This window comes from Herpailurus yagouaroundi, unplaced genomic scaffold, assembly GCF_014898765.1.
Source record: "Herpailurus yagouaroundi ecotype Mexico unplaced genomic scaffold, PumYag 29, whole genome shotgun sequence".
NCBI classification, from domain to species: domain Eukaryota; kingdom Metazoa; phylum Chordata; class Mammalia; order Carnivora; family Felidae; genus Herpailurus; species Herpailurus yagouaroundi.
The window spans coordinates 48,952,781-48,970,455 of record NW_024412377.1 but is presented as its reverse complement, the minus strand read 5'-3'; the positions used below and the strand labels follow the sequence as shown (position 1 = coordinate 48,970,455).

Sequence of the window (17,675 nt, the reverse complement as noted above, 5' to 3'; positions counted from 1 at the left end):
AGCAAAGGGTTTTCCCATGACCAGTTGAGAAGGGCTGCTTACCTTTGTACCTGGACACAGGCTAGTCTAGTTTAATTAGGTTTGGGGTCACTAGAGGCATGAAAGAATGATCCTGGGATCGTCTGCTGTGTTTCTCCTCAGGCTACACTATTGTGCTTGGAGACAGCGAGGACCCTTGGTCAGCCTCCTCATCTTATTGCTAGGTAACACGCACTTCCAAATGGGGAGAGTCTTGCTCAAAGTCTGTTGGGCTGGGCGGGCAGGTGCAGAGCCAAGGCTAGGGTTGAGTATGCTTTCTGATTCCAGAGCCCTATGTGATAACTGCCATCCATTAGTGCCCCTGAGTCCGCAGAAAGATCCCACCCTTATTCTCTCATTTGATCCCTGCCTTGGTTTTGAGGTTCTCTAAGAGAGAATCATAATAACCATGCTAGGAGGTAACATTTACCGAGTACTTAAATTATGCTAGGCATTGTATGTTACTGTCTTTCTGTACATTACCTCATTTAATCTTCACAAAAGCCCTGGGAGGTCTTTGGTATCTGATATTTTTCTAACTTCTCAGGATTTTGAGACTGCCTGAGGATATCAAATGCTTTGACTACTAAAATGCTTCCTCATGAAATCAGCCCCCACCCAAACACCCCTGCCTGTTTAACATCCATCATCTAAACTACCCACTGTGTCTACTCTGCCAGCCGATCTCTGGGTTGATAGTCATAGATTGATTAGCAATGCAATACGCAAAGCCTGGTTGGACAGACCTGGTTCAAATCCCAGCTCTGCTGCTTACTAGATGTGTGGAAATGGATAAATTCCAGAACCCGGGGCCTTTTTTTGCTACATGGCGGGAGTAATACATACCTCAAAAGTGTGATCATACGCGAAGTGCTCCGTGTGAAAGCACCCACCTGTGTCTAGCCTGGGCTAAGTGCTCAGAGACTGCTGACTACATCAGTTTTTGAGTTGCCCTGCTGAACATGCCAGGGTTTTATTTATATCTGCTCTGGATTGAGAGTTGGCTCCCAAGACAGTTTGGGCAAAGGAACAGTATTGCTCCTTTATTCAACAGATGATTTTTATGAGTGCCAACTATGTGTTCGGCATTGAAAACAAGCAGCAAATAAAGACCAGCTCCCATGAGGCTTATACCCAGAGAGGGGAAACAGCACGGATCACAGGAAAAGGAATGAGCAAAGTAGTGCCAGACTTAGTTTAGTGCTTTGGAGAGACGCGTTGCCTGGTGGGTAAGACTATAGACCCAGAGCCAGATATCAACTTGGACTCTTCCTGGCTGTGTGACCTTGGGCGATTACATAACCTCCCTGAGACACTTTCCTCAAAAATAGGGCTTGAAAACATATCTACCTTGGGGCGCCTGGGTGGCTCAGTCAGCAAAGCGTCTGACTTCGGCTCAGGTCATGATCTCACGGTTCGTGGGTTCGAGCCCCACATTGGGCTCCATGCTAACAGCGCAGGGCCTGGAGTGTGCTTCAGATTCTGGGTCTCCTCCTCTCTCTCTGCCCCTCTCTGTTCATGCTCTCTCTCTCTCTCTCTCTAAAAAATAAATAAACATTAAAAGTTAAAAAAAAAAAAATCTACCTGGGGGATTTGTGAGGACTTAAAGAATCCACATAAAGCTGTTCATACTGTGCCTGGCTCCCAGTATGGGCTCAGGTATTAACAAGGGATGAATATTTTCAACCGACTATTCCCCAAACAGCCTTTCCCACTGTAGTGAGAGTGTGCCTGTGAAAGTTACTGTAGGGACTTACTTGGCAGTCACAACCTTCCAGAGATCAGAGACCAGACCCCCAGCATTAGACAAACCAATTTAATTGTTCTGTGTCCGATGAAGGCCAAGACACAAGTATCAAGTAAACATACCCAGAGGTCTTTTTTCTTGACCCTGTAAACCACGCTCTCAGGGCCCTTAGATTACTGCCACTCTCAAGATCCAACATGTTGCACTGATTTTAGTTACAGACAGAAATCCACATTCATTGAAAACTGGAGATTTGAGGCTGGAGGTGCAGGAAGCTAGTGTATTGGTCAGCCGAGCCTTTAGAGCTTCAAGGCCAGCAAGAGTCTGGGCCGGGCTTGGCTGTGCTTAGGGCATGGGACATCAACGCAGGACACAGGTACGGGGTTATACAGGGGAGGCTCTGCACCCACTTGGGGGCTGAGGATCAAGCCTTCCCTCTTTATAGGTATACTGGCTCTCTTACTTCCCCTTCAATGGCCCTTCTACCAACTCCCACACTCTTGCAGCTAGAAAGAAGACAGGAAGGGAATTATCTCTCTCCCTCTCTCCAGCTGCTCTTGTTTTTTAAATGCGTCTGGCCAAATGTGAGGGGACCAAAGGCAGTCCCCAAAGTAGATGGTGTTGGAGCAGCCACGACCTGCTGCTTCCCAAGGTGGGTAGCTCATCAATGGCATTGAGGACTTCGTGGCCATCTGATCAACAGCCAGAAAACACCCATGCCAAGCCTACACCCCACTCGGTCACGGAAGTTCAAAGCTGATCCCACTGCTCAAGCCTCTAAGGCTATAGCCCAGAAAGTACCCAGAGCCCTTTCCACCTGGGTTCTTGGGCACCAGAGTAAACACAAAAGTCATCCCCGGTTTCTAGAGGGCCTGTGGCCGCTTTCTGCCAAATTCTGACATTGCTCCTAATTCTCCCCATCTCCCCAAATCATATTTTGGTTTACTCCTTGAGGAAAAGGAAAGTGCATTCTGCCAAATGCTATTTTGACAGCCAGACTACTTTTAAGAGCAGTGCAAATGCTGTTCTCTTTCCAGAGGGAGGCAAAATGAAACACTGGGTTGGGCCAGCAGAGCTTGGCTGTAGAGGATCATTGTCCTTGTCATTTTGTTTTTTGAGTTCTAAGGTAATTGCCTGAATGTCTCAGTGACAACTCCTTAGGACAGAGAGAGAGACGGAAGGGGCAGGGATGGGGGTAGAGTGGACAGAAGTGAAGATGCTGACCTCCCGGCTGGAGTGCTCCGGGAATGGGGCTGGTGGAAATGTTCCCTGAGACATCAGGTGGTTTTCACAGTAAGAAGGTCAGCTGAGGTCATGCTGTTGTCTCCGAAGAGGAAGTAGCAAAAGCAGCAAGACGTCTCACATTAGTTGTCAGCTCTGGATGGGAGGCGTGACGAATTGCTCTCGGGGCCTCCAGGAGCTAGCTGCACTTTGTCCTTGGGCTGAGGAATGGGATTCAGTCTCAGGAGAACCAGTGCTAAGTATTTCCTGACGACCGGCATCTCAGGGAAGTTCTTGGCCTGTGCTACATTCAACGGGTCAAATTCTATCTTCTTCCCAACAACACAGAGATGGCACTGAGGAAACAAGTGGGAAGGGAGGTCCAGGGGACCTGCTGGCACCAACATCAAGTAGGGTATTTGGTCACTGAGGCTGTTTCCACGAAGTTCTGCAACCACCGCTCACTGGGTAGGGATTTTCCTTCTGGAAACAATGATGAGGTATAAATGAACATCTCAAGAAAAGAGAGCCTATCGGTAACAGTTGTTCTGAAAATAACCAGGTGGCTCTGGAATTGAGAAGTCAGGCTGTACTGTAGTGCTCATCTTCTCACTCTCGTATTCCACACTTTAAGAATGGATTATAAATACTTTGGGCTTCTCTTCTGGTGATGGGGTGCTGGAGAGTTCTATATTGTCCACAAGGACATTCTTGTCTTCTAGTCTAATGACAGTGGGCTCAGGGATGGGAGATGGGGTTGGGTTTTTGTGCATGTGGGGCAAGCTGGTCTGGCTGATGTCCAGGTCTTTGAAAGCATGAAGCATGAACACACCCAGAATGATGGTGACAAAGCCAGAGAGGGTGCCCACAATGTCCACTACAGACATGCTGTACCATTCCTTGAAGAGGATGATGGAGGAGGTAACCACCACCGTTGTGAAGAACACATAGTAGATGGGGAACACCAGGGAAGTATTAAAAATGTCCAGTGCCCTGTTCAGGAAGTTGACCTGAGTGCTGAGAGAAAGTGCCAGGATGAGGGACAGGATGTAGGGGAGGGGATGCCTCACAACTGGCATCCCCTGGAAGAAGTTCTTAATGGTGATGCCCAGACCCTTGACGGCAGACACGGAGAAGGACCCAATCACAGAGCAGATGATGATGTAAACGAGGATGTTCCTTTGTCCATAGCGTGGGGCGATGACGAAGATGAGGATGAGGCAGAACACCAGCAGAAGCACAGCAAACACGATGTACCCTTCATGAGGGGAAGAGATAGATAATCTGAGCTACGGAGGGTGCAATTAGTATCTAGAGAGCCCCTATCCATGGTGATGGGATATAACACAGTAGGGTTCCAGTCCCATGACACAACTTTTGAATAATTTGGACAAGTTACTAACTAAACCGCAAGACCTCCATTTCCTCACTTGTAAAACAGGGCTAAGAATAGGACCTTTCTCAGGGTACCTGGGTGGCTCAGTCAGTTGAGTATCGACTCTTGATTTTGGCTCAGGTCATGATCCCAGGGTCGTGGGATCAAGAACCATGATGGGCTCCATGCTAAGCATGGAGCCTGCTTGGGATTTGCTCTCTCTCTCTCTCTCTCTCTCCCTCCCTCTGCCCCTTTCCCTTGCTCTTGCTCTCTCTCTCTCTCTAAAATAAAATAAAATAAAATAAAATAAAATAAAATAAAATAATAAGTTAAAAGAATGGGACCTTTCTCATAGAGCTTTTTTGGTGGGATTTAATAAGATAATACATGCTACAAGACTATGTCCCCCCAAGTTCCTATGTTGAAACCTAATTCCCAGTGTGATGGTATTTGGACATGGGGCCTTTGGGAGGTGATTAGGTCATGAGGGTGGCACTTTCATAAATGGGATTAGTGTCCCTATAAAAGAGACCCCAGAGAGATCCTTCACCCCTTCCACCATGTAAAGGCACAGAGAGAAGATGGCCATTTATGAATCAAAATCTACCAGGGCTTTGATCTTGGATTTTCCAGCCTCCAGAACTGTGAGAAATAGATCTCCGTTGTTTATAAGCCACCCAGTCCATGACATTCTGTTACAGCAGCCTGAACATACTAAGACAATGCATGGAAAATATTTAGAACCATGCCCGGCACATAATAAACACATGATAAATGGCATCAATACACATCAGGCTGGGAAGCCTGTGAGCTAACCCTAGGACCAGCCCCCCAACTTTCTTTCTTTAGCTTCCCTCTCCTCCAGGTGGCAGCACCTGGCACGGTCAGCACGCAGCCAGACCTTCCCACTCACGGGGGCTCGGAGCCTACCTGTGTCTTTCATCTTGGCAGCCATCTCAACGATGGTGGAGACCTTCTCTTCCTCGGGGGCGTGTATCACCATCACTGTGCTGCCGGCCACACAGATCACACAGCCCAGCTTCCCCAGCAGATTCAGACTCTCTCCCAGGAAGTATGAGGACAGGACAGCACTGCACATGGAAGTGGGAGACAGAGATTAGAAGCCATACTTGTCCCAGTGTCCTGAAGGAAAATGGGGCCTGAGCAAGCGCTCATGGAGAACAGATCAAGGCTCACTGATCTCCTCCAAAAAACATTTGAAATAGAAACTTATTTAGGGGAGGCTTGTGGCGTGTGCTGGAGGAATCGACGTATGTGTGGAGTTCTTTCATTTTAGAGACTAAAAGATCCCCAAACACAAGAGTCGGAAAAGTCCTTCAAAGCACTCTTGTCTAACTTCCTACCAATGAGCACATCTTCTCTTAACATTACAGACTGCTTTCAGACATGGCTTGTAAACCACTGGTGGCAAGCAGCTCGCCCCTGCACAAGGCAAATGGATCTACTGTAGGTTCATTCTAATTGTCAAAAATATGGTAATTTCTACTCATTGTCCTATTTCTATTCCATGAGCTATACGGAACAAATCTATTCCTTCTTCCGTTTGTATATGCCAACATAAACAACCACAATGACAATTAGAGGCACTGTGTCTTGGGCATATATAATAGGTACTAAGTAGTAGGCTAGGAACTTTCTACTTATTATATCTCACTCATATCTCACAACTCTTTGAGAAGTAAAATATATTATCCCCATTTTATAGACAAGAAACTGAGTCTTATAGAAATTAAAATAACCTGGCAAGGTCATGCAACTGGTAAGTAGCAAGCCCAGGATTTTAGCTGAATTTCTGTCTAATTATAAAGCCTATGGTTTTTCCTCTATACTTCATTGAAGAGAATTCTTGTGACTTCCCTGAAGTGGGTAAAACACCTCCAGTTCCTTGCTATTCCTTGGTGATGTGATTTTCATTCCCCTCACATCCTCAGATGGCAGAGGTGAGGGAAGAAGGGAGGGGAATGGGGCAAGACAGGTATGATCTCATGGTAGGTTTCTATTTCCTTACAAAGGTAACATTAACTTGGGGTAAAAATCAGTGGCTGATCTAGGAATGAATTCCTCCCCCCAAATCCTAGTTAAAGATATGAAGAGAGGGGAGATTAATGTCCAAGCTCCTTCGAATGTCTTTTGTCTCTCCTTTAAAACTACCCATAACATTTTACCCGGAATGTGTGTTCAAGAGAGTCTGGTGGCATTAGCACAGACAGACGTCACGCGATGGAGTATTCCCCTCCTCCCCCAACTTCCTGGGAGTAGGAATTTGTAAGTTAATCAGATACGCAATAGAAGCATCACAACTACATCAGCCAACTGTACAATGTGAGTCACGGTTCTGTTTGTTTTTGATTGTGTAAACGTTACAAAATTGTCATCAAGATGGTAAAACAAAACAGGAAACTATGGGTGCTGGGTGTGGTCAGCTGGCATTTACCAGGGCTCCCAGGTTAAGCCAATAATCACAGCCAGCTTCAAATGGGGCTCCAAGACCCCCACAGAGGAACTATGCTTATAGTTCAGGAGGAATGAGGCAATGCGAAGCACACATACTTAGTATCAGTTATTTTAAAAACTATTGGATGTCTGTCAGGCAACACGGCTTAGTGGCTTGAGCACGTGATCTTTGAAATCAGACTGCTTGGGTGGGAATCCTGGCCTAGCCCCTTAGGACCTGGCTGATCTTGACCAAGTTGCTTAACCTGTCTTGGCTTCAGGTGTCTTCTACTTTCTAGTTAGTAGGGAGGCTGTGAGGATTAAATGAGTTAATACATGGGAAACATTTAGAACATTTAGCACATAGTAAGCCCTCATATGTGTTGGCTATGGTGATTCTTCACTGCCAGTTCTGTACTATGCACTTTCTTTCTTTCTTTCTTTCTCTTTCTTTTGTAACATTTATTTTTGAGAGACAGAGCACGAGCTGGGGAGTGGCAGAGAGAGATGGAGACACAGAATCTGAATCAGGCGCCAGGCTCTGAGCTGTCACCACACAGCCTGACTCGACGCGGGGCTTGAACCCACACACCGTGAGATTGTGACCTGAGCCGCAGTTGGACGCTGAGCCAGCCAGGCGCCCCTGCACTATGTGCTTTCTGTGCATCATCTCATTTAGTCCTTGAAGCAATGCCTTCAGGTAGGTAGTATTAGCATCCCCACTGAGCAGACAGGGAAATTGAGGCTTAGAGAAGTTAAATGACTTGCCCATGGTAATGTAGTTACTACATTAGGCAGAGCTAAGGTCGGAACTCAGGGACAGCTAATACAGAGCTCATGCTTTTTAACTTGTATGCTGCTCCTACTGGGGCACGAAAGCATTGACATGAGACAGTCAGCTTGGTGGCAGTGGGAGCCCTTCCAGCTGATCTGGGTTTGGCCTGCCCTTCTATTGCCCCATCGTTCGAGGAGAGGCTAGAGCAACCAGCAGCAAACAATCTACGGATCAGGAGCTCTGAACAGCACAGTGCCTCTTTCTGGGAGCTAATATCGACCCACGTCCCTGACTGCAAGTGGCAGTTGACCCCACTAGACAGTTCCAGACCTCAACAAACTGAAAATAGGAAGGAGGCAGAGACAGCAAGAGGTGACAATAACCTTATGAGGACACTCAGCGCTCCCAGAGGCGTGACAACTGTCGCAGGAGCAAATGCGTAGGCCCCGAAGTTGGCAACCTCTCCAGCAGCCACTAGGAAATAAAGGGAGAAAACAGGGTAGTGTGGCTTCGATGCATCATCTCCAGCCCAACTTAACCTGGGCAGAGACAGCTTCATTCAGTGGTCAACCATTCACAGGATCCCAGACCATCATTCCTTAATGTCTTGATCCTTATGCTCTCCCCATGGCCAATCTGATCAGAAGGTCAGGCCCAGACTATCCTGATCAAATCCTTCCATTTTAGATGGGCAAGCTAGGCCCAGAGTCCAAGGTCACAGGACATGTTTGTGGAAGGATGCTTTCTTGTTCTTGAGGTCTCTTGGCTTCTAGTCCAGGCACGGCTAAATGTATCTCAGGGACTGTTGATGTTTCATCTGTATATATGAGGTGAGTTCTAGAAAATGTTAATTTATCAAATAAAGAAACATTTAATTATTGGTTCTCCAGGTACCAGTTGGTCATGAGGCCATCTCTCCCAGATTGACAGGCAGGTGGTTAGAAAGTCTGACATTCCCAAAGGGCCTAGTTCTCTGCATTTGAGTTTCTAGTTTGCAGACTCCTGAAAGTGCCCTTTCTGTCTCTGCTGGTAGAGAATGACCTGGGTCTGCCCTTTGAAAGTAGATGATGAATGTTATAGCCCTGGCTATGACTAGGGTCAAAACCTGACTTATAAATGGAAAGCTGGATAATTTTCCATTCAAAAGAATTAGGGTTTGAAAGCCAGAGAGGGTGGGTGGAAAGCGGGGGAAATGTGTGAATGTGCAAATCTGGGCAAACTGCAAGTGGCAGACCAGCCATGTTCTAAAGTGAGCCAACACACGGCCTGTGGAATGAGAAAGTTGGCTGAGAAGCCCCAGCCTCCCATGTAGAGATCCAAGAGACTCCAACCAGGAGTGATAACTCTCTATGTTTCAAGGGAAGTTGAGAAAAGACATCTTTATCATTACCAGCTCTCTACAAACCTCTCTGGGCTTAAATGTTTCATGGATGAAGGACTGACTTTGGGCTGAGAAAGAGATATGAAATACAGGTAAAATGTTCAACCTGCAAAGATGGTCAAGAGGTTCCCCTTGGGAATCTGGGTCTCAGATTCACACTTGGCACAATGGAGACAGAAAGGCCCCCCCTCCGCCCCTCCTTTCATCTCCGCCTCTGCCATCAAAGGGTCACTGTTGTTAGTAAGAAAGAACCCACTTACTGGTGAGAAATCCAGCCCACCACATGGCATCCTTCAGGTAGCCATACCCTCCGTCCACTGTAGAAAGGAATGGACACAGAGTTAGCTTGGCCATGCTCTTTCAGGCACCTTTCCTATCTCTACCTTCACTCCCCAGTCTTGAAGGATTCAATATATGTTAGCTGGTTAGTCCTCTGGGCTTGCTTCTGGGTGAACTTATCCATTCCCCAAGTTTTAAATACCATCTTTATGCAGGCATCCTTATTTCATACGTGTATACTGATCCTTTCTTTGGAGCCCAGATGTATGTTCAATGGCTTAGTTGACATCTCTTGGATCTCCTATAGGCATCCCAAACTCTGTCTTAAATAGAACTCTTAATTTTAAATGCTCCCCACCCACCTACCAAATGAAAGTCAGTAAATGGCACCTCTATGCACCCAGTTGCTTAAGCCACAAACCAGAGAATCACCCTTGACCCTCCCATTCCTCCACCTTCTGCATTCCATCCATTCTGCTAATTCCCTCTCCAAAGAGCATCGCACATATGTCCACTCCACTGCCACCACTCAACTCCAAGGCACTACCACCTCTGGCCTGGGCTGAGGCAATAGCCCTCTATGTTCATCTGATTCCACACTCATCATCCCTTTATAACCCACTGCCTTCATAGCAGCCAATGAATTTTAAGAATGTAAATCATACAGTCACCCCTGAAGCTTGCAGCAGGCCAATAGCTTCCAAATACTCAGAGGATAAAGCCCCAAATCCTAAATAAGCCAGTTTGTGGTTTTGTCCCTGTTCACCTCTCCAAAGGCATCTCCCACCACTCTTCTTACTAGTATCTACTCACTCAGGCTTTCTTTTAGTTCGTCCAAAATGACAAGCTCGTTTTGGCTTTAAAAACTTTGCATGTGCTTTTCCATGTTGGAAACGGTCTTCTTAACGATATTTGCTTACATATATTTGCTCACTCTACAGGACGTTGCTTGAATGTTTCTTCCCCTAAGAGGTCCTCTGTGACCCCCTTATCTCTATTATTTCTCCTTGGGATTCTCTTTCATCACACCCAGCTTTTCTCCTTCATGACATTTATTTATAAATTGAATTAATGTATTTATTTTCTGGCATATCTCTCACTAAAATGGAAACACCAGGAAGTCAGGAGTTGTGTCTGCCTTGTTCACATGGTGGACTCAGAGCCTGGCACATAGTCAATACTCAATAATAATAGTTATGATGATGATGGTTATGATGGTAATAGATGGGTTTTATACAGTTATGTGAAAATCCAGAGATTGTGTATCGCTTTGTGTAAATGTCTGTTTTTCTAAGAAGGTCTTTAGATCTCATCAGGTTCCTAAAGGACTCAGGATCTTCCATAAAAGGAGCACTGAGAGCATTTTATGCTAAGGGTTGAAATCTCATTAGATAAGGAAATAGCAGATTGGAGGGAAAAAAGGATTCCAGAGAAGCTACCTTTCTGAATGGTATCCGTGATATTTACCCTGCTTTCTCCTGGCACAAGCCAATCTTTTCCTGGCACTTTGGGGGGTCTCTGGCCTTCTGAACACTTGTCAAGACGTGAAGGAGAGAGCAACAAAGACCATTGCTCCTGACTTCCTCCCCACATCTCACAGCTTTCCATTTCAGAGGGCACCTGGCTCTAGCCCCGGATATCCAACTGCCTGCCGGGCTGTCCCACTTAGAGAAGAGTAATACCAACACTCGTGCCAAGCATTTTTGTAAACACACTACCTATCTTCACAACAATACTAGAGGTTGGAACTGCTCTTATCCCCATTTTACAGATGAGGAAACTGAGGCACAGAGAAAGCACTTTCCTTGCCCAGGATCACATCACCAGGAACTGAAGAGCTGGAATTAGAGCCCCAGGAGTCTGCTTCCAAAGCACAGTGTCCCACAGAACACTAAACTGAACATGCCCAGACTTGAACCATCGTCTTCCCATAAACCCGCTCTTCCTGCCTTCTTTATCACAGAAAATAGCACCCTCATCTCCTTAGTTGCTCAAGTCAGAAAGCTGAGTCAGCCTCGACTCTGTTTTCACCATCCCCTGGGAGCCAGTCAACACCAAACCCAGAAAGCTCTCTTGGGACTCTACCACTGTCTCCATTCCCAGGCCCAAGTTATGCTGTCCCTCTCCCCTAACTGGTCTCCTGGGCACCAGTCTTGTCCCTAATCCACCGTCCACCCAGCAACCAGGAATTTTTTCAAATCGTAAATCGAACTATGTCACTCCCCTGCCCAAAACCTTTGTCACAATTGCGCCCAAACTCTGTAGCCCGGTTGGCAAGACCCTTCGCAATCTGGCCCTTCCCCCGTCTCTTACCCCTCGGTGCTCCAGCCATCCTGAACTACTTTCGGCTTCCAATGTCACTCATCCTCTCTCGCCTCTGAGCCTTTGCACTTGCTGTCCTTTCTGCCTGCATTACCATGTCTTCTTCTCTTCTCCTCCACCTTGCCATCTCATCGTTTAGGCCCCAGCTTCCAGATCACCTTTTGTAGAAAACCTCCCCTAACCTTCCAAGCCTGGGCTTTACAGGCTCCTCCAAAATAGTCCCAAAGGATTCTGTATTTTCGCCATGACAGATAGCAAGTAACCTACTATGGAACGATTGCCTATTGACTTGCCTGTGTCTCCCACTCAACTCAATGTCCCACAGGGCACTGTGTCCCCATGTCCAGCATGGTATCTGGCACCCAGCAGGCTTGCGGTGAATCATGAGCAAATAAATGAATTCCTTTACACATGATTCCTTTTCTCCAGAATGTTTTCACAGTAAGTCCCTTGTGGACAGAGACCCAGTAATTTTTCTGTAGCCTGTAGCGGCTTCAGTGTGAAGTTAATAGGGCACACCAGTGTGCGGCAATGCTCTGGGCAGAGGTATTTGTATGCCCACTTTGCAGGGAAGTTGAGACTTGCCTATGATGACCTAGCTGGTAAGAAATAAAACTGGACTAGATCTGGGGTTTGTGATTCTCAGCTGTGAGACTTTTCCTTATCTGTACCCCCAATTAACTTATATTGAAATTCTCCAGAAATGTTGGATTTTAAAGGAACGTCTCCTGCTGGTGGACTGGATTCCCGGTGGAGTTGACAATGAGTCTTTTGTGACCATTTAGGCCAGGCTCACAAACTGTTACAGTGGCCCCCCGCTATGAAGGGAGGTGCACAGGCCTGGCCCAGGGTCCAGTTGCCTGGCAACCCATGCCCACCCTCCCCCTCAGGACCCTACCAGCCCGTGTGGCCCCCGAGGCCACCAGTCGTTGAAGGCCTTTCTTCTTGAGGATGACACTGCTGCCGATGAGGAAGCTGGACAAGAAGGCCAGGCCCAGACCAATGTAGAAGCCGTAGCTCTGCCTGAACCTCTCCTTCCAGCTGGTAGAGGTGACATTGCTGGGCACCTGGGGGCTGAGGTCACTGACGATCTGGCACAGGACTTGTTGGGAGGAGCAGTAAAGGCTGATCAGGGAACCTGGACAGGAAGACCATGGTAAGTGAGTCATGCCGGGTACACTTGAGTGCTTTCAAGATACTGGAATTGGCGGCTCTTTCAGACCCCATACTTTAGCTTCCAAAGCCCACACAATGGGCCTGAACCTAACAATAATAATTAACATTCACCAAGTGCTTACTCCAGGCTAGGGGCTTTATTTGCATGAACTCATTCAATTTTCATAACCATCTGTCAGATAAGTGCTGCTTTGAATTCCCATTTCATAGATGTAGAAATGGAGGCCATGAGAGGTCAGGCACCTTGCCTAAGAACACAGACTGTCTGACTCCAGAACTCCAGCACATAACCCCTAAGGTGTACTGATGCTCCCCACACCCAGCAGGGTTCTCAGGCTCTCAAACTCTTAGGCGTCATGGACTCCAACTTCCCACCCTCCACAGGAATCCCCTCGCAGCCTCTGGACTTCCAATAGCTCAGGATCACACAGGGATTTTCTCCTCCAAGAGGCCTCTTCACTTCCATATCCCTACCTCCAGCCGCAGCAGAGACTTCTGACAGGTAACATGAGGGAGTGAGGCCTGCGGGTCCATAGCCCCTTCTAGGCCTGAAGATGACTAATATAAGCATCCCGTTTGTTAGAACGGCCCATTCCCAAGCCATATTTTAAGACCTCTGGTGCTGACAGTCAGTGGCTTGGGCCTCCTTCAGGCCTCAGAGACATTGGTGTCCCTGTCACTCCATGTGGAATCTCCTCAGTTTGCTTTCCAAGTCCTTGAGATCCTGAGAGTCTGAATCAGCCCTCATGCCCCAGAACCGGCCAACCCTTGCTCGCCTTTCTGGCACAAACACCAAGGACAATAGGACAAACTTGGGTGAGGGGCAGACCCTCAGTCAGAAGAGCTAAGCTGCCTAAGTTCAGTGAAACAATATAAAGCACAGCCAATAATCCTCCAGTTCCAGTGCCCACATGGTCCTCTACTCTGAGGCTTTCCAGGAACATTCCTACCACAGAAATGGCACAGTGATCATGTGCAGGGTTTTGGCTGGAGAAACTGGGACCCTGATAAGTTTGGTAACCTGAGTAAGACTACACTCGTGGTAAGAAGAGAAGCCAAATTGTTCCCCAAGTCCGTGTAATGTCAAAACCATGCTCTTAACCGTCACATGTACCCCACAGAGCAGGCAGCAAGGGTGGGGTGGGGTTTCCTTTGGCCTCTTGAGGGTTATTTTAAAATATGAACTTATTACTAACATTTAAAAATCCGATTTCCCCGGGTGCCTGGGTGGCTCAGTCAGTTAAGCATCTGACTTCCACTCAGGTCATGATCTCGCGGTCCATGGGTTCGAGCCCCGCGTCAGGCTCTGTGCTGACAGCTCAGAACCTGGAGTCTCCTTTGGATTCTGTGACTCCCTCTCTCTCTCTCTCTCTCTCTGCCCCTCTCCTGCCTGCTTTCTCTCTCTCTCTCTGTTTCTCAAAAGTAAATAAACATTAAAAAATTTTAATAAAAATCTGATTTCCCAAGAAAATTCAGCTTTTGAGCTGCCTGTGTTCACCTTGTTGAGTACACCATCCCAACTGACAACTGGCTGCAGTTGAGAGTGGTTCCCCCTTAGGAAATGCACCTTGCAATTCCTCAGAGTCCATACCTGGCTCCCTTCAGTCATTCTGGTTATGTGCTCGGCCCCTGTAGGCATCTGAGTTTGTGACCTCTGGTGGTCAAAGGCCTTTTTCAAACCATGGGTCACAAAGCTCCAGGCTGCTGTGCCAAGGATGTAAGCCTGGGCCGGTTTCTCCACATACCAATTAGAACTACAGGCGAGCCACTAGATGGGCCCCAAAGCCCAAGGTCATGCAGCTCTGGCTTTGGTGTATCTGGAGGATAGAGCAGCATCTTGGTGGAATAAAATAAGGGCAATGCTGATCTTTCTTCCATGGCACAGAATGGCCTGTCTAACCCTCTTACTTGCAGCTGGGAAAACTGGGGCCTAGAGAAGGGGAAGGACTTGCTTGAGTCTCACAAAAGCCTAGTGGCAGAGCTGGGCCTGGAACCCACCAGGGGACATCCATGTGTCTTTCACAGTGGGAGATCTCTCTTCCTGACACCTGTGTCACAATCAAGAGAAGATGAGACATGAAGCCATTTCCATCCTGAATGAAATTTGCTCTGACCTCTTGCTCCTGTTCCTCAGCTCAGACAGTCTAGTCTGGAGAGTTCCCTGAACTCAGGAAATGAGCCAGAGCCTGGGAGGACGTGGGCCAAGGAAGGTGACTCCCAAGAGGAAGGCCAAGCCCATCCCCACGCCCTTCACCTGCCCTCCTGAAGGTGCATCTCCAGGAGGTGGAGCCACGGGGTGAGCTTGCCTGTTCTGGGAAGCACCCTCCGCTGAATGAAGTTTTCCCAGGGGGACAAAAAGAAAATGAGAGAGGCTGAAGGCCAAAGGACATCCAGTTCTGAGAAGGATGCTCATTAGACAAGCGGGTGCTGGGCCCAGTGATTCCGGCTTCTTTTCCAGAATATGCTAGGGCTGGGGAACATATTCTTCCCCAGGGGAAGGTGAGGCTGAAAATGGACTGCATTGTTGGTCAGGAGACCAAAGCCAGCCAACACCCAAAGAGCTGGCTTTGAACACTCGCTGGAGAAGAGAAATTAGAGAAACAGGGCTATCGGACAAGTTACAATTGCAAGAGGCTGTAGGAAAATGGAGACACAGCGGGAAGAGAGAGCACAGTAGTCTGAGTACAGGTTGTAGGATCCAAGGGCTCTAACTTTATATTCCACTTCCCCCAGCGGATTAGTTTGAGCAAATCATCAGGCTTTTCAGAACTTCAGTTTCTTTCTCTCCAGAAAGGAGACAGAGAGGTGATAATATCTACGTGCCCTCTAGAGTTAAGGATAAATGAAGTAATGCAGGTAAAGGGCCTAGTCTACCACTCGGTTCCCAGCAAGAACTTAACATAAAGCTAAAGGTCTTTCTTATCCCTTGCTGGGTTGCTCTTTCCCTCCTTTCCCTAACAGGTGTGTGTGGGTTTGGGGGTGAAGCGTCTCTGCGCCCCTCTCCCTCGCCCCAGGGAGACAGGCAGACCGGGGCAGGTAGTAGAATCTGAAGCAACTGTATGTGAGAAACAACCACGAGCCCCACCTCCCCCTCTGGTTGACCAGTTGCAATCAGTGCTGCCCGCCGCCGCCGCCTCCGTCCCCACGCGTCCCTTTCCTCCCAACCCCCCTCTCAGCTACCAGCTCCGAAGACGGGGGAAGTCGGCCGGAACCCCGCTTCTCCCCAAGACTGGCCAGAGCGCGATCCACCCCTCCTCGGTTTGGGCCGCGGCCAGAGAGGACGCGAAGGAAAGGAGCGGCGGCGAAGGGAAGGCGCGAAGCGCGGCCCGCACGCACCGTTCCGGCAGCTGGTGTTGCTGGCCCGCAGCTCCATGGGCCCTGCGCGCACGGACCGACGCGCGGGCTGCTGGCGCCCCGGGTTCCCCGGTGCCGGAGCAGGTGGCCGAGACTCGTCCCCCGCGTGGCCGGCGTGCCAGAGGCTGCCGGGGTCGGCCCCAGGGGTGGAGAGAATGACGCGCCCCAGAGGGGGACGGTCCTCGGGGAGGAGTCACCCAGAGTCTTGGGCAACTCGCTGGGCCGGGGGCCCAGCGCTCGAGCAGCCGGCAGAGGGGCGCACGCCCTCCCGGGGTGCGGAGGCTGCAGCGCTCCCGGAGAGGGAGTCACCGCGTCGCGCCCCCGGCGGGAGGCAAGGGGGGCGGGTCCCCGGGCGCCGCCCCTCCGCGACGCCGGGACTGCACCCGGTTGTGTCCCCAGTGTCAGAGAGATGATGGGTCCTCAGACGGTGGGAGAGGGGGAGTTTTTTCGGGCGGAGGAAGAAGTGGGGGAAAGTGGGGGTTGGAAGAGTCACGGCTGCCAGATGGAGTCCTCCCGGGTCGGGAGGGGGTCCAAGACCCTGGGTTTCTCCCTTCCTGTCTGCCTTCTTGGCTTCCTCCTTCCCTGCCTCCCTGCCTGGTTCATTCATTCAATATAGGTCTGATCTGTGCTGGGCACTCGCACACAACAGGCACACAGTAAGTAGGTGCCCGATAAATGGTCCATACTTGTCTGTGGAATGAATGGATGATAGAAGCTTGTTAAATTCAATGAAAGAAGTATATTTCTTCTTCCAAGTGACTGGAGACCAGAAGGAGGCAGACATATTCTCTGTCCCTGGAGAACCTTATGTATTAATGAGAGAAACAAAATGGGATCTACTACTACCTAGAAACTGGTGTCTTCCAAATCAGCATTAAAAAAAAAAAAAACAACAAAAAACTGGATGGGGTGCTTGGGGTAGCTTATTCGGTTGAGTGTCTGGCTCTCGATTTTGCTCAGGTCGTGATCTCCCTGCTCCTGAGTTGGGGCTCCAAGCTGGGCTCTGTGCTGGCAGTGCAGAGTCTGCCTGGAATTCTCTCTCCCTCAGAATAAACAAATAAGCTTAAAAAAAAATCTCAAAAAAACTGGTTATGGAAAGTATGTTTGTCATCCATGGGTAATAGTAAACATAAATTAGAGAAACACTGATTTGAACCATAAGAACGCCTGTGCAGTGTTTGCCGCAGGGCAGGCAATGTTAATGCTGAAAACTCCCGTTCATTCAGTCCTCATGACAGCCATATACAGGACATACTTTTATCATTTTCAGAAAGGAAACTGAAGCACAGAGTGATCAAGGAACTTGCTGGGGTTCCCAGCTAGAAAGTGGAAGAGCCCAGATCAAATACATGCTCCCAGTGGCCGCACGGACATGCTTGGCATTTTAGACTCAAATACGCTCTGGCTCCTGAGAACTGAAGACGTGGGACCTCCAAGAAAGCAGGTGGTCAGTTCTGGCAATGTTGGTCACTGGCCTCCTGGAGGAGGTAGCTTTTAAATGTAGTTATGGAGTCTTCGCTATGGGACAGACCCCGGGCTAATCCCTATCCAGATATTATCTTTTTTTTTTAAA

At 48.5% G+C, this 17,675-nt stretch overlaps 1 protein-coding gene across 1 annotated transcript; it reads right to left on the bottom strand.

The window, feature by feature from the left end:
* Nucleotides 1–1,815: 1,815 nt before the first annotated feature.
* On the bottom strand, nucleotides 1,816–16,242 carry NIPAL4 (NIPA like domain containing 4). Its single transcript, XM_040443264.1, has 6 exons — nucleotides 16,085–16,242; nucleotides 12,471–12,710; nucleotides 9,232–9,288; nucleotides 7,974–8,064; nucleotides 5,292–5,452; nucleotides 1,816–4,244 (listed from the first exon to the last, which is right to left on the bottom strand). Exons 1-6 carry the CDS (start codon nucleotides 16,119–16,121, stop codon nucleotides 3,616–3,618), a joined length of 1,215 nt encoding a protein of 404 aa, XP_040299198.1. The 5' UTR covers nucleotides 16,122–16,242; the 3' UTR covers nucleotides 1,816–3,615.
* Between the last annotated feature and the right edge of the window lie 1,433 nt (nucleotides 16,243–17,675).

Excerpts from the sequence above, each read along its gene's own strand:
- NIPAL4 (XM_040443264.1), bottom strand. The coding sequence starts at position 16,121 with ATGGAGCTGCGGGCCAGCAACACCAGCTGCCGGAACG. Across the intron at positions 12,711-16,084 it reads CAACACCAGCTGCCGGAACG|GTTCCCTGATCAGCCTTTAC; the intron begins GTGCGTGCGGGC and ends CTTCCTGTCCAG. Across the intron at positions 8,065-9,231 it reads GTGGGCTGGATTTCTCACCA|TGGCTGCTGGAGAGGTTGCC; the intron begins GTAAGTGGGTTC and ends TTTATTTCCTAG.